This window comes from Siphateles boraxobius, unplaced genomic scaffold, assembly GCF_051911475.1.
Source record: "Siphateles boraxobius isolate OS27281-9 unplaced genomic scaffold, OSU_SipBor_1 24, whole genome shotgun sequence".
In the NCBI taxonomy this organism is placed as follows: domain Eukaryota; kingdom Metazoa; phylum Chordata; class Actinopteri; order Cypriniformes; family Leuciscidae; genus Siphateles; species Siphateles boraxobius.
In genome coordinates this window covers 3,208,805-3,222,112 of record NW_027508855.1, presented here as the reverse complement: position 1 = coordinate 3,222,112, position 13,308 = coordinate 3,208,805, and the positions used below count along the sequence as shown (strand labels likewise).

At 36.7% G+C, this 13,308-nt stretch overlaps 1 protein-coding gene across 1 annotated transcript in view; it reads left to right on the top strand.

Moving 5' to 3' along the window:
* adamts15a (ADAM metallopeptidase with thrombospondin type 1 motif, 15a) overlaps positions 1-10,616 on the top strand; it is a 32,455-nt gene extending 21,839 nt beyond the window's left edge. Inside the window, exons 3-8 of the mRNA XM_077240752.1 lie at positions 443-610; positions 3,079-3,365; positions 3,727-3,904; positions 4,071-4,246; positions 8,099-8,274; positions 9,615-10,616. Coding sequence (XP_077096867.1) covers positions 443-610; positions 3,079-3,365; positions 3,727-3,904; positions 4,071-4,246; positions 8,099-8,274; positions 9,615-10,446 — 1,817 coding nt within the window. The 3' untranslated portion in view covers positions 10,447-10,616. The remainder of the gene's footprint in view (positions 1-442; positions 611-3,078; positions 3,366-3,726; positions 3,905-4,070; positions 4,247-8,098; positions 8,275-9,614) is intronic.
* Positions 10,617-13,308: the final 2,692 nt, after the last annotated feature.

Here is a 13,308-nt window from a genome sequence, read left to right as displayed (position 1 = left end):
AAATCTTTTGGAGGATCTACACAACATTGTCCCAGAGATGATGTTCATTCAGTTCAGATTAGCTCAGTGGAACACTGAGAAAAGATAAGCTCTATTGAAGTGGCTTGTTTCCCTGTAGGAAGCCTCATAGGCGGTTTTGTAAAAGTTTCTTCTTAAGGCCAGGGAGGAAATGTGGGGAGCTTTTGGAGGTATTGTAGAAGTGACTCAGCATAGCTTTGGTCTGATTGCTGACAGGAAAATTGTATGAAAGTTATTGGAATTATTGGTGATTTAAAAGGCAAAAATCTAAACTTACATTTGTATCATTTCCAGAGATGGTTAATTTACATCAACATGGAGTGCTGACACAAATTGCATTTTATGTCTCTTTTTTTCTCTCCTCTTCTGTGTTCTCATAACTTCTCACTCTTTCCTTCTCCCCTTTATTCCTTCTCCGCTGCAGGACATGTATTCAATATGCCACATGATAATGTTAAGGCATGTGAGGAGGTTTTTGGCAAGCTGCAGGACAATCACATGATGTCTCCGACTCTGATCCGAATCAACCGCACCAGTCCTTGGTCCCCATGCAGTGCTGCCATTATCACCGACTACCTGGACAGTGGACATGGTAAGTCAAAAAAAATGAAACGTAGCAGGTCGAGACTTTGTGAATTTGAGAAAGTGCTCATGAATTCTTAAGCAAACTGAGGTGGCCTGAATATGGTTTGCTTGTAACATGAATTACAAATGCAACTGTGGGTGCACTTTTGCATAATGCCTAATCCTGTAGATTTGGCCTTTGCAGGGTTACCGTACAAAGGTAAAGCCATTTGAAAGTGAAGAAATTATAACACTATTGAAATATAACACTATTTTTTGACAAAGGACCACAAACTAAATGTTGAAATTTATCTTTACAAATACTGTATATGTTTATATCAAAATGTAGTGAGTTCAGTTTTATAAATATATATATATATATATATATATAAATTTGTCATTTAAGCTACAGAAGAAAAAAATCACTAAAGTATCTAATGAAGTTGTGTTTAACATGAGGTTTGGTGTAGCTACGTTAAGGGTCAGTACTTTTTATTTTTAAAGAAACTAATAATTGTATTCAAGGAAGAGTTAGATTGATCAAAAGTGAAATTATAGACAACTAGAGGTTAAGTTTGTAAACAAATTTTGATGTTGGCTTAAGAAAGCCTGAATGGGCAGCCTGACTCAAAGCACATGTCTGTTCGGTGTTCTGGAGCTGGCCCCACCACAAAAAAGTTATTGTTTTCAGGTATTTTAATTGTGTTTTTGTTTTTGTGACCCATGCTATTTTTGTATTCTAATAAATATGCTTATTATTACAGCAAAATTATACATACAAGTTAAAGTTCACTATAAGCAAAGCACAAGCAATTGCACAAATAAATCAGGTTTCAGGTTTGTAGTTGTTCAGGTACACCAATTGAATAATCAAATGTCAAATAACATTGCACAGTCTTTACTAAATACTACAAACTTTTTTCAGACAATGCTTGTGAATGATTTTTTTGGTCTTTGTCTGTTTTTTTTGTTGGATTAACATTAAAGACAGCAGCTGGTAAATACAGGCACTTTAAGACTCAATTCAACGATACACAACTGCTTTCTTTCTCAACTGTATATAGCAACAAACTTCAGACCAGGCCCAAGGTCTGTGGCAAGTTTGGTGCTTATAGAATTAAAGCTCTAGGAGCAGTAGTCAGAAACTTTAGTCTCAGAAAAAGAATATTAAGTTTAAATAGCATTTCAGTATGCTGGCTTTCCCAAGCCAACATAATGCTACTAAAAATATGTTTCAAATAAATGCTTGTCTTTTGAACTTTCTATTCACCAAATAATCCTGAAAAATCATGTATAATATAACGGTAATATATAACGGTATAACAAAGATAAGAAATTTTTCTTGAGCACCAACTCAGTATATTAGAATGATTTCTGAAGGACCATGTGACACTGAAGAACTGGAGTAATGGGTGATTAAAAAAAAAAAAAAAAAAAATATATATATATATATATATATATATATATATATATATATATATATATATATATATTATTTCAAAATATTACTGTTTTACTGTATTTTTCTAATAAATGCAGCCTTGGTGAGCACAAGATTTTTTTTAAAAACATTTTAAAAATCTAACCGTACCCTTTTGAATGGTAGTGTTTATGAGTCAGCTTAGGGCTAAATAGAGTGATTTAGAGAGTCTGGGTTTAACACCAGTGTTGGTGCTTTCTAAAAAGCTTTCTTCAAAGAAATACATGTCTCAAAGTCAGTTTAAGTTACAGCTTGCAAAAATTCTGTGATCTAAATTTTTGTTTAAACAGTGCGGCAACTGATGTAACTGTTTGACTGGAGTGTTTCTGTGAAGGTTTACAGTGGGGTCCCTGTGGGATTCAGAACCCCTCTCAGGGTTGGTATTTGCCCTCTGTAGACTAAGACGTGTATTTACACTACATCTCTGATAAACATAAAAATCTAAAACAAATATGTCATGCCCACATTTTAGTCATATATTTAAACTTTAGTTCCTTACTTTTACAAACAATACTTTTTGTATTTTAACCCCCATCCTCTCCTTGCATTCTGTAACAAATCCTTCCCTCATGGGTCAAAATGACCCGAAGCCCTAAAATTATATATTTATATTTTTGTTTTGTAAAATAATTGTATATTTTAATAAAATAATAAGAAATACAGGTAAAATGAGAGCAAGTATAAATACAGTATCTAAAGTGCTGTAAATATAATTTCATACAACTGTATAAAGACTTCAGGTGCAAAAGCCTCTAAGTCCGTCTTAAGTTTTCGTTTAATATTAACATTTTTTATCAGGCTCCTATGTATAGGTTTCTACCCAAGTACCGGCATTTCTGAATGAGTTGAGGCTGGGATTTAGTGAGTTTGAAGTGAAAGTATTTGATGAACGTATACTATGTGTGGAGAGCATTCGCTCAATATTATTATCTCATTTTTGAAGGGGAGGCTTTTAGAGGCTTTTGCATCAGAGGTTTTCAAATGTAACTTTCTGTTATTCTTTGATATCGTTGCAGGTGATTGTCTGCTGGATCAACCTCAGAAACCGTTAGCTCTTCCAGACGTGCTTCCTGGTGCATCGTATGGTTTAGAGCGGCAGTGTGAGCTTGCCTTCGGTGCCGAATCAAAGCCGTGCCCGTTCATGCAGGCACCATGCCAGCGCTTATGGTGCACAGGGAAGACCCGTGGGCAACTGATGTGCCAGACCAGACACTTTCCATGGGCAGATGGAACCAGCTGTGGGGACGGGCAGCTCTGCATGCGGGGCACATGCATGGAGAAACAGGAGATAACTAAAACTAAGGTACCTTCACATACTGTCTGGCCAAAAAAAAAAAAAGTTGCTGTTTGGATTTAAATTGGCAAACACATTGGCAAACACACTCATTTTAAAGGAACTCTCATTGTGAAAGATGTCATGTGACACAACAGAGCTTTGACATATTGATGTCAAACTGTTAATCGTACTCCACTTGACCTGTTACTTGGTTTATTTGCCCTGTTGCTTAAAGAATTTGCACATGACCTGTGAACGCGTAGTGTTCTCTGTGACCGGTCCGAGTCATCTGGGGTTTAGAAGTAAAATCTTCTGTTGTCAAGGGATGTTTAATGTTTAAAGGCCAAGTGAGCTCTGACATCCCCCTCTTCCTGTTCCTTTCTGTTAGGTGGATGGCAGATGGGGTAAATGGGGGCCATTTGGTACCTGCTCCAGAACTTGTGGAGGTGGTGTGCAGCTGTCTAGGAGAGAGTGTGACAACCCTGTGCCAGTCAACGGAGGCAAATACTGTCAGGGAGTGAGGGTCAAATACCGGTCTTGCAACCTTTCCCCATGCACTGACACAGGTTTAAAAACCATTTCAAAATGTTTTTTTATCCAAAAAAATCAGCATCAATGGATACATAAAGTAAACAAAAATCATTTGGAATAATTTTTGTTTTTTTGTATGCATTGCACATGGCATAAAATATTTCAAGAATGTGCTCTTCTTTCATCTGCCCCCTTTTTTAGGCAAGAGCTATCGTGAGGAGCAGTGTGAAGCTTACAATGGGTTTAGTCTGAACACTAACCGGCTCACCCCTTCTGTGGTGTGGGTGCCCAAATATTCTGGTGTGTCGACCAAAGATATGTGCAAGCTGATCTGCAGGGCAAATGGAACAGGATACTTCTATGTTCTTGCACCAAAGGTGAGCAATAAGTGTTAAGAACCATCTACCACATTTAGAAATGACTTATAAAAAATATATAACAAAGTTGGGTTCGAAAGCATGAAAAATATATAAATACAAAAATATTATTTTGTTATTTAATTTTAATTTGAATATCATGCATTCAGGGAAAATATATGAGTTAACAATATAATAACATTAATAATATAATATTTTAGTTATATATATATAGAGTTAATAAAATATAGCCTTAGGTAATATAATATATAACCTAGTTTGTGTCTCATGAAAAACTGGAGATAATGGAGTTTGAGTGCTTTATGGGGGATGCGGAAAACACATTAATTTATAGGCTCTCCTACATTTACATCATGTAAGGGAGTACAAGAGATTATGATATAAAGTCAACCTAAGACACCATAACACCATAAAATACATTTGCAATAGTTTGGTACATGAAAGGCTACACATGCAATATCAGAACAGTTATGAGTTAGTGGACATTCATCTAAGAATTTATTGAAAGGAATCATTCAATTAAAAACATATATTATTATACGCATGTAAGAGAAGAAAGTACGTGGTGAGCTTACCTGCTGTTTCATGGCTGCTTTACACTTATGTCAGATGTCACTGCAGACAGAGCCGAGTGGTCAGGAAGAGGAAAGATAACCAAGGTGAAAAGGCCTATCTTTTGTGAGATAGTGTTGTGTGGAGTGAAACTGTACAGACGCAACAGTTACGTCATGGCTAGTGCATGGCTAGAGGTATGTTTATGAGACTGACATGCTGTTTTAACCAGGCTTTGACACTGTAGAAACTATTCAGAGCTTGAACTCTTAAGGAGACTGAAAAAACTCTAATCAAATACTCTAAAAAAATATTAAAATAAAATAAAATACCAGAGACTAGACAGTACATTAATTCAGTAAGCCTCATTGCTAATTTGAAGGTGTTACTAATCCAAAACAAACGGTCAACAGAGTAGAGCCAGAACTAGCGTAATAGTACCCTATTATAAAATTTGCTTATTTATGAACTTAATATAAATACCCAGCCATTGTACTTTTGGTGTAATAAATTGGTATACTTACAGTCTGCTAAAATGGAACAACTAATTTTGTCCTTAAAGCAGAACTAAGTAACTTTTTTACCTTAACCGAACAGCTTTGGAGTCATTGTAATGTTTATATTACTGATTTCGTGTTGAATGGTGGTCGTCTCGCACCCCCCTGGTGCCTGTGAGCCGAAAAACCACCCTTGCAACTTTGGGCCGGCGGGCCGCCGGCCTCAGTGTTAGGAAGTATCGTGTGATATCAGGTCTCGCGAGGTAACGAATTGCTTTACGGCACTGCACGCGTACACGCCCCCATCCAGGATCCGGCTAGCTATAAGAATAACTATCGTCCCATGGCAAAGCCGGCATATAAGAAGCAGAAAGCTAGAAAAGCATTATCGGAGGAACAGAGAAAGAGGAAATGGCAGACTGACCGAGCGAGGAGTCAGACACGAGTAAACATCGGACCTGCGTTTTCAGAATGGCGAAAAAAAAACGAAGAAAGCGCGGTCGGAAGAGTCTAGAAAAAGGTAACGAGAATCTGACAGCACGAGGAACCGGACAAGAGTCCCACTTGCCCAGTCTTTCACTGTTAAAGTTGATTCCTGCGATTATCATGAGAACAGTTGTCAATATCTCACATAATTATCAGGACATAAATAAGCCTACATGTTGTAAATAGTGTAAATGAGCGCAATTTGCAAACTATTATGATAAATTGCAATAATCAACATCATAACGGACATTGTTACGAAATCAGGGCTCTCAAGTGTCACGAATGAGCGTGACAGCCACTCATTTCGGTCTTCTGTCACGCTCTCCCGCCACACATTGTATTTCTCACGCTGAAAAACTATTTGTAATATATTTAATATGCCAAAACTCTGGCCGCGCCGCTCTCACTGTGGAACCGGCAGGAATCAAGCGCGTCTCCTCTGGTGTTGTTCGTCGAGCGATAAATGATACACTTTATTGGTGTCATCTGGCATTTAGGCTCAGGTAAACCTAACGCGGTAGGCTACTTTATTATTATGAAGTGCAGACAAAGGCCGTGAGTGCAGATACGCTCTGCGTGAGTGGTGTTTACGACAGTAACGTTAAATACAAGTACTCTACAGCGACTCTAGGGATCGCTGTTTGAAAAAAACAGAAATCCTGCATAGTGCCGCTTTAAGGCACTAGTTATCCAGAAATAGTGCTGAGGTCCAACTAAAGATATTTTTAAGTATTTGATTGTGCTAAAGTGGAACTGTTGCAAGTATTCTTTAGGTACACTTTAAATATTTAGCATTTAAAGAAAGATATTATACATAGATCATACTATCCTTACTAATAGTGATATAAAAACACATTTTAGGCTTAATATTAAGAAACGTGCATTGTGCAATAAAGTACTCCAAATAAAGTTTAATTATAATATTTATATCAGTAAGTCTCAAGCGATATGTCAGTAAATATTCTAATGGATTTGTAGTATAATTACATGTATTTCATGCTATTTTAAATCCATTTTGGATTTTTTTTCACTAGGTAGACAAACAAAATCAGGGCTCTCAAGTGTCACGCAATGAGCGTGACAGCCACTCATTTCGGTCTTTTGTCACACTCTCCCGCCACACATTGTATTTCTCACGCTGAAAAACTATTTGTAATATATTTAATATGCCAAAACTCTGGCCACGCCGCTCTCAATGTGGAACCGGCAGGAATCAAGCGCGTCTCCTCTGGTGTTGTTCGTCGAGCGATAAATGATACACTTTATTGGTGTCATCTGGCATTTAGGCTCAGGTAAACCTAACGCGGTAGGCTACTTTATTATTATGAAGTGCAGACAAAGGCCGTGAGTGCAGATACGCTCTGCGTGAGTGGTGTTTACGACAGTAACGTTAAATACAAGTACTCTACAGCGACTCTAGGGATCGCTGTTTGACAAAAACAGAAATCCTGCATAGTGCCGCTTTAAGGCACTAGTTATCCGGAAATAGTGCTTTAGTTCCAACTAAAGATATTTTTAAGTATTTGATTGTGCTAAAGTGGAACTGTTGCAAGTATTCTTTAGGTACACTTTAAATATTTAGCATTTAAAGAAAGATATTATACATAGATCATACTATCCTTACTAATAGTGATATAAAAACACATTTTAGGCTTAATATTAAGAAACGTGCATTGTGCAATAAAGTACTCCAAATAAAGTTTAATTATAATATTTATATCAGTAAGTCTCAAGCGATATGTCAGTAAATATTCTAAGGGATTTGTAGTATAATTACATGTATTTCATGCTATTTTAAATCCATTTTGGATTTTTTTCACTAGGTAGACAAACTGGACTAATTTCTTTCACTTTCGGCTGGACGCCCGCACATCATATCATACTTAGAAATCAGCATTTTGTTGGAGCCGATAGCCTCGTAGCAGCTTGTAGCATGTAACATGTAGCGTGATTATGCTTGGGGCGACCAAAGTTCGAGTCCTGATCCAGTCCATTTCTCTCCCAGTTCACAATAAAGGCAAAAATGCCAAAAAAATAAAGAAAATGAAATCAGCCTGTTTTACAAAGCTGCTCTGAAATTGAGCACTTGGAAACATTGAGGAGGATTTATCTAATGTAATCCTCTAATGCATACATCTTCAGTATATCTGTGTTTTAATATCTATAATTTCACTCAATTACAAATAAAATGATGTATCTAAATCATCAATACATGAATCATTGTTTTTTAAAGGAAAAATGTGTTGTATAAGAATTGCCCTTGTAAAAGAAAAGTCCATTTTAAATAATTTCAATCATTTTTCTCTGCTTTTTATAGGTTGTTGATGGTACACCATGTTCTCCTGACTCCTCATCAGTTTGTGTCCAAGGTAAATGCATAAAGGCAGGCTGTGATGGAAAACTGGGATCTAACAAGAAGTTTGACAAGTGTGGTGTCTGTGGAGGAGATAACAAGAACTGCAAGAAGGTCTCAGGCCTTTTCACCAAGCCCACGTGAGTGAAGTTAAATAAGAAGACAAATAGTCTTAAAGGGTCATGAAATTAAGCATAGCGTCAGTTCTGGCAGGTCTCGTTAGTCAAGCTCGCATCAGCTGACTCTGAGCTGATCCACGTCTACCTATAGGAACACGTATTAATAGCTACGTTTACATGGACACCTTTTGGTTCAATCGGAATTAAATCAATCCGATTGATGAATCCGAACACGGTGTTTACATGAACGATAAATAAAGAAATCGGGTTGATGTGCTTTTTTACTGTATATGTCACAAGCTTCAAATCGGAATTGATTTTTGACATGCGCACACTGCACGAATATACTGCCGCTGTTGCGCATAACTATTCTCCTCTATTGGTTCTTTATTTGTTTTAAACAGCAGACTTAATATTTATCCGTCTCTGGTCATGATTTGGAGACAATGAGCATATGAACCGTTTTGCTGTGCTGCTTATATTTATCACGCAGTAAAACCCCGTGCCCAAAACCAGTCGTCTGGGGATGAGAGTCTGAAACAAGGACTGGTGGGACGTTGTCCAGAGTGGCATTTTTTTTGTTCTCTGAGGTCCACGTCTAATAATATAAAATTTTTACATAAATAATATCCTAATTTAGAAGTAATAATAAGGTATTTTCAATCCTGTTTTGACCCTCTATTTCAAACACTTTTCAACACGTTTCAATGGGCGTGCCACATTCAAGACTTTGAAGTAAATGCCCAATGATATATGACTGGGTCACAGTTTTGCATATTAAAATCATTTTCAAAGCTCCCGCCATTACACGTGTGGAACTTCCGATGTTGAAAAATATCTCATAATATAACATTTGCTAATAATGTGAAACATTTATTAAAGTTTATAATGAGACAAATAACGTGTTATAATAATAATGTGTGACAAAATCCAAAACTAGTAATTTTCTGTTTTAAGCTCTGAGATTTACGGCTTATTTTTCTAGTACAATGACCTCTTATATGTCAAAAGATCAAGGAAAATTTTATTTCCCAATTCATGACCCCTTTAAATTAATTCATGCATTGATAATTACCTACGTGCTTTTGGTAGGCCTGGGTATCAATACAGATTCCCTGATTCTAAATTTGATTAGATTTCACTAGATTCTGTTATAGGGTATATTTCAATTATAATCTCCTTTTATACCTACATATCTAAATTATACTGGATTCTTTTTTTGTTAATGTGGTCACATTCAATACAGACTGCAAACTCACATTCTCATTATTTTTGAAGCATGCAGACTGGTCAACTGACATACAGTACTAGGAAAGAAAAGATTATGCAAAAAAACATTCTAATACTTTTTCTTTTCTCAGGCATGGTTACAATTTTGTGGTCATGCTTCCCATGGGAGCCTCCAACGTCGACATCAGGCAGCGTGGCTACAAGGGCATCATGAGTGATGACAACTATCTTGCTGTCAAGAACAGCCAGGGCAAGTACCTGCTGAATGGAAACTATGTGGTTTCAGCCATGGAGAAGGATATTCTGGTGAAAGGGAGTCTGCTCCGCTACAGTGGAACGGTTGGGTCCTCAGAGACTCTACAGGCTGTGAAGCCTCTGAGTGAAGCCCTGATAATTGAAGTGCTGTCTGTGGGCCAGATGACACCTCCACGCATCCGCTATTCTTTCTACTTGCCACGGGAGAGCAAAGATAACAAGGTGCAAAAGAAAGAAGAAAAGGCACATGTTGAAAACAGTGTTCTTAGGGAAGATGGAGGAATCAGTAAAGGTGGAAAAAAGGCAGATCATCTCAAGGACAAAATCTCACCTATGTACATCAAAGATATCGCACCAAAACCAGGGAAGTGGGTGGCGGCAGGGTGGGATGTTTGCTCAGTTACTTGCGGTAATGGACTCCAGAGGAGGATGGTGCAATGTCTTGGGGTAGATGGTGGGCCTGGGGTGGACTGTGACCCTAACCAAAAGCCAAGTGCTATTCGGGCATGTGGAGACCCTTGCGGGAGTGTGGGAGCCATGTGGGAGGTGGGCGACTGGTCCCCCTGCTCCAAGACTTGTGGGAAGGGTTTCAAACGGCGCCTGCTTCACTGCGTTACAAAACTGGGAACGTTGCTATCCAGGGAGAAGTGTGCAGACAAGAAGAAGCCACAGGAGCTGGACTTCTGTTCATTAGCCCCTTGTAAATAATCAGTATCTCCCTTTATTATTTCTCTACATGGACCTTCTATTTTTGTCGAATTGCATATTCAAAAGAGAAAATAACAAAGAAAATAGACTATGTTCTGGATCATAGTTTATATTTTCTCATCTGCCTGACAAAGGGACAAAAAATGACGACAAAAAATGACAACAAAAAATGATAAAGACAGACAACTGAGGTCATGAGATAAACAGGCTTGAACACAAATGCAAATAGTACTCTACCTCCAATTGTAACAATTATTAAATAATCCATCACCTGTAAATTATCCAGATGAGACCAAATTATAATCACGAATAGCATTATAGCCTGATGTCATTACAATTCATAGGTATTCGTACATAATATCTTCATGTATATTTTTGTTTGTTTGAATAAATGCCATAAAGACATATTGACAGCATCTAAAACATAAAAGTATATAATTATGAATTTAAAACAAAAATATTTATGAATTCTTTATTATTTTTTATATTGTAAATATATTTGTACAGTTACCTAATCACACCTCTATCCTAAAGCTAACCACTTCTCAGCAATATATATATATAAAAATATATAAAAATAGGCAGATAAATGTAAATTATTTAAAATTAAGTAAAAGCAATAAAATGCTATGACATTGAACATAATAATATCATTGATTAAATGCAGTACAATTTACAGATTACATCAGTTCAATATTCCATTAACTGAAAATATTTTTTAAACATTTGTATGCCTATAAATCATTCATATGTAAAATGCTTACATTTGAGATGCTTTAAACATGTCAGTAATGTACGTTTCTATTCAAACATGAAAGTGATGTGATAGAACCACACTTTATACGAATACCTATGATTACTAATGAGATGACATTGGGCATTGCAATGCGAGGCCAATAGAACAATGTAGTTTTAAAGCCTAATCTGCACAAATAATTTGCTTTTAACTGAACAGATGATTTTTTTTCTGCAGACATCAGTGTAAACATCTCTATTTGTGTGAGCTAATTGATGTTTGAAATGGCCATTAATGAATGCCTACAGTGGAGAGAAGCCAACAAGCACTGATAGTCCATCTGGGTTAACCGAAACATTCTGCAGGGCATATAATAAACTTGCTCAGAAATGCCCTTGCACTGCATGGAACTGGCTGCAATCTACCATTTGATCTACCCTTTTTTTCCTGGGGAGCAATTCATTATTAACCAAAAATTAAGATCAACATCCAAGAATGAGACTGGAGTATTTGTAAAGAAGGTTAATATTTGCAAAAGAAAAGTAACTTCACAAGCTTTTAATTTTTCACAATGCTTAAGGACTGAGAGGAAGCAAAGACTACATTTCTATCAGCATGTCCTTCGTATCAACAAACAGGCTTAAATATTAGCATTTTTTCACAAATAGAGCAAGGAAGCCGGTTATCTCAATGCTTTATGTCATGCAAATAAATGTCATCTATGTTGTAATGTAACTGGAAAACTTCTAACTTCTTTCCACAAGGCTTTTCGTGCAATCCAATGATCCACCTTTACTGCTGCAAAATGACGTGCAGTAACTCAGAGGGTCCATTTTGACAAAGTACAGATCATGTAAATGTTTTAGTCTTCACCGATGTATTAGCCCCCTAAAACAAAAACAGCAATGAGAAAGTGTTGTGTACTTTTTACATGGCCTGTGTTTTATCAGTACACGTGTATTAGCATTAGACTCTTTTTGTGTGTCCATTCATCTCCTTAAAGTCACTGTTATTTAGCTCAGCAGACCTAATTTTTTTCTGGCTAGCATATTTCCTGCTGTCAGCCATGTTCTGTACTGCCAAGCTCATTCTCTCCCCGTCCAGCTTTCAACCAGAATTATTTTTTGTTTGTTCGTTGTAATGCTGTTTATCTCCTCTCCTGTCCTCTACCTACCACTGAGCCAGAGGTGCAGCTGCTATAATCATGCCCTGTCTGGTACAGTTGCCATTTTAACTAAGTTATTATTGCTATTATAATGAATTTTAAGAACTGGTGGCTGGTGGCACAACGTTGTACAGTGTCGTGCCCTGTGCTTCAGTGGCAAGTTGTTCTTTGTACACAGTAAGTAAAAATCCCTGTAATACACAAAAACACGTTACGTTTGTGATCAAGGTTCTTCAGAGTGAACATATCGTCCATCTAAAAGATGGTTTCTGTATTACTTTAATGCATATTTTTCTTTTGCGCATTCTTACAGCAAAAGATTTCAATGTCCAGCATGGGCTTGTATACCATGTATACATCCATTTGGCTGTGCACAAACAAATCATGTAAATACCTATTATGTCTTGTTATACATAATTTTTTCTCGTCATGCTTCAAGGTATTTATTCCAAATAAAACATTTAGAAATATTTTGTGGTGCAGTCTCTGTCATTTTTCATTATTTTCTCAATTAACGGCATAGTATGTAATTTTCGCCGCAAGAGGTTGCATATTCAAAGAAATAGCAGAGGTGTAGCTTGATAACACTGTGAAGGAACGCGGAATGATGGGAGTTGACGTCTTTACCTCCACTGCCGATGGAAATCAATTCTACGGGACTCACAAATCATGGTCATGGATGAGGTCATGAAAAAGTTACAAACCGTTACATTTGATCACATGATTTTATTTCATTTTAATGAATTAGCTGCAAGTAACGTAATATTTAATGCTAAATTACTACTCATACATGTTACTTTATTTGTCGAATTAAATGGTGGAGTAACACAGCGCAGTTGTGTGTCTTCAAAACAATCATACTAGTATATTTGAAAGTATATTTGAGTATATACAAGTATATTTGAAAGAACCCACAGCATTTGCAAAGAGGCTGACTTACTATTATGTATTAACACATACT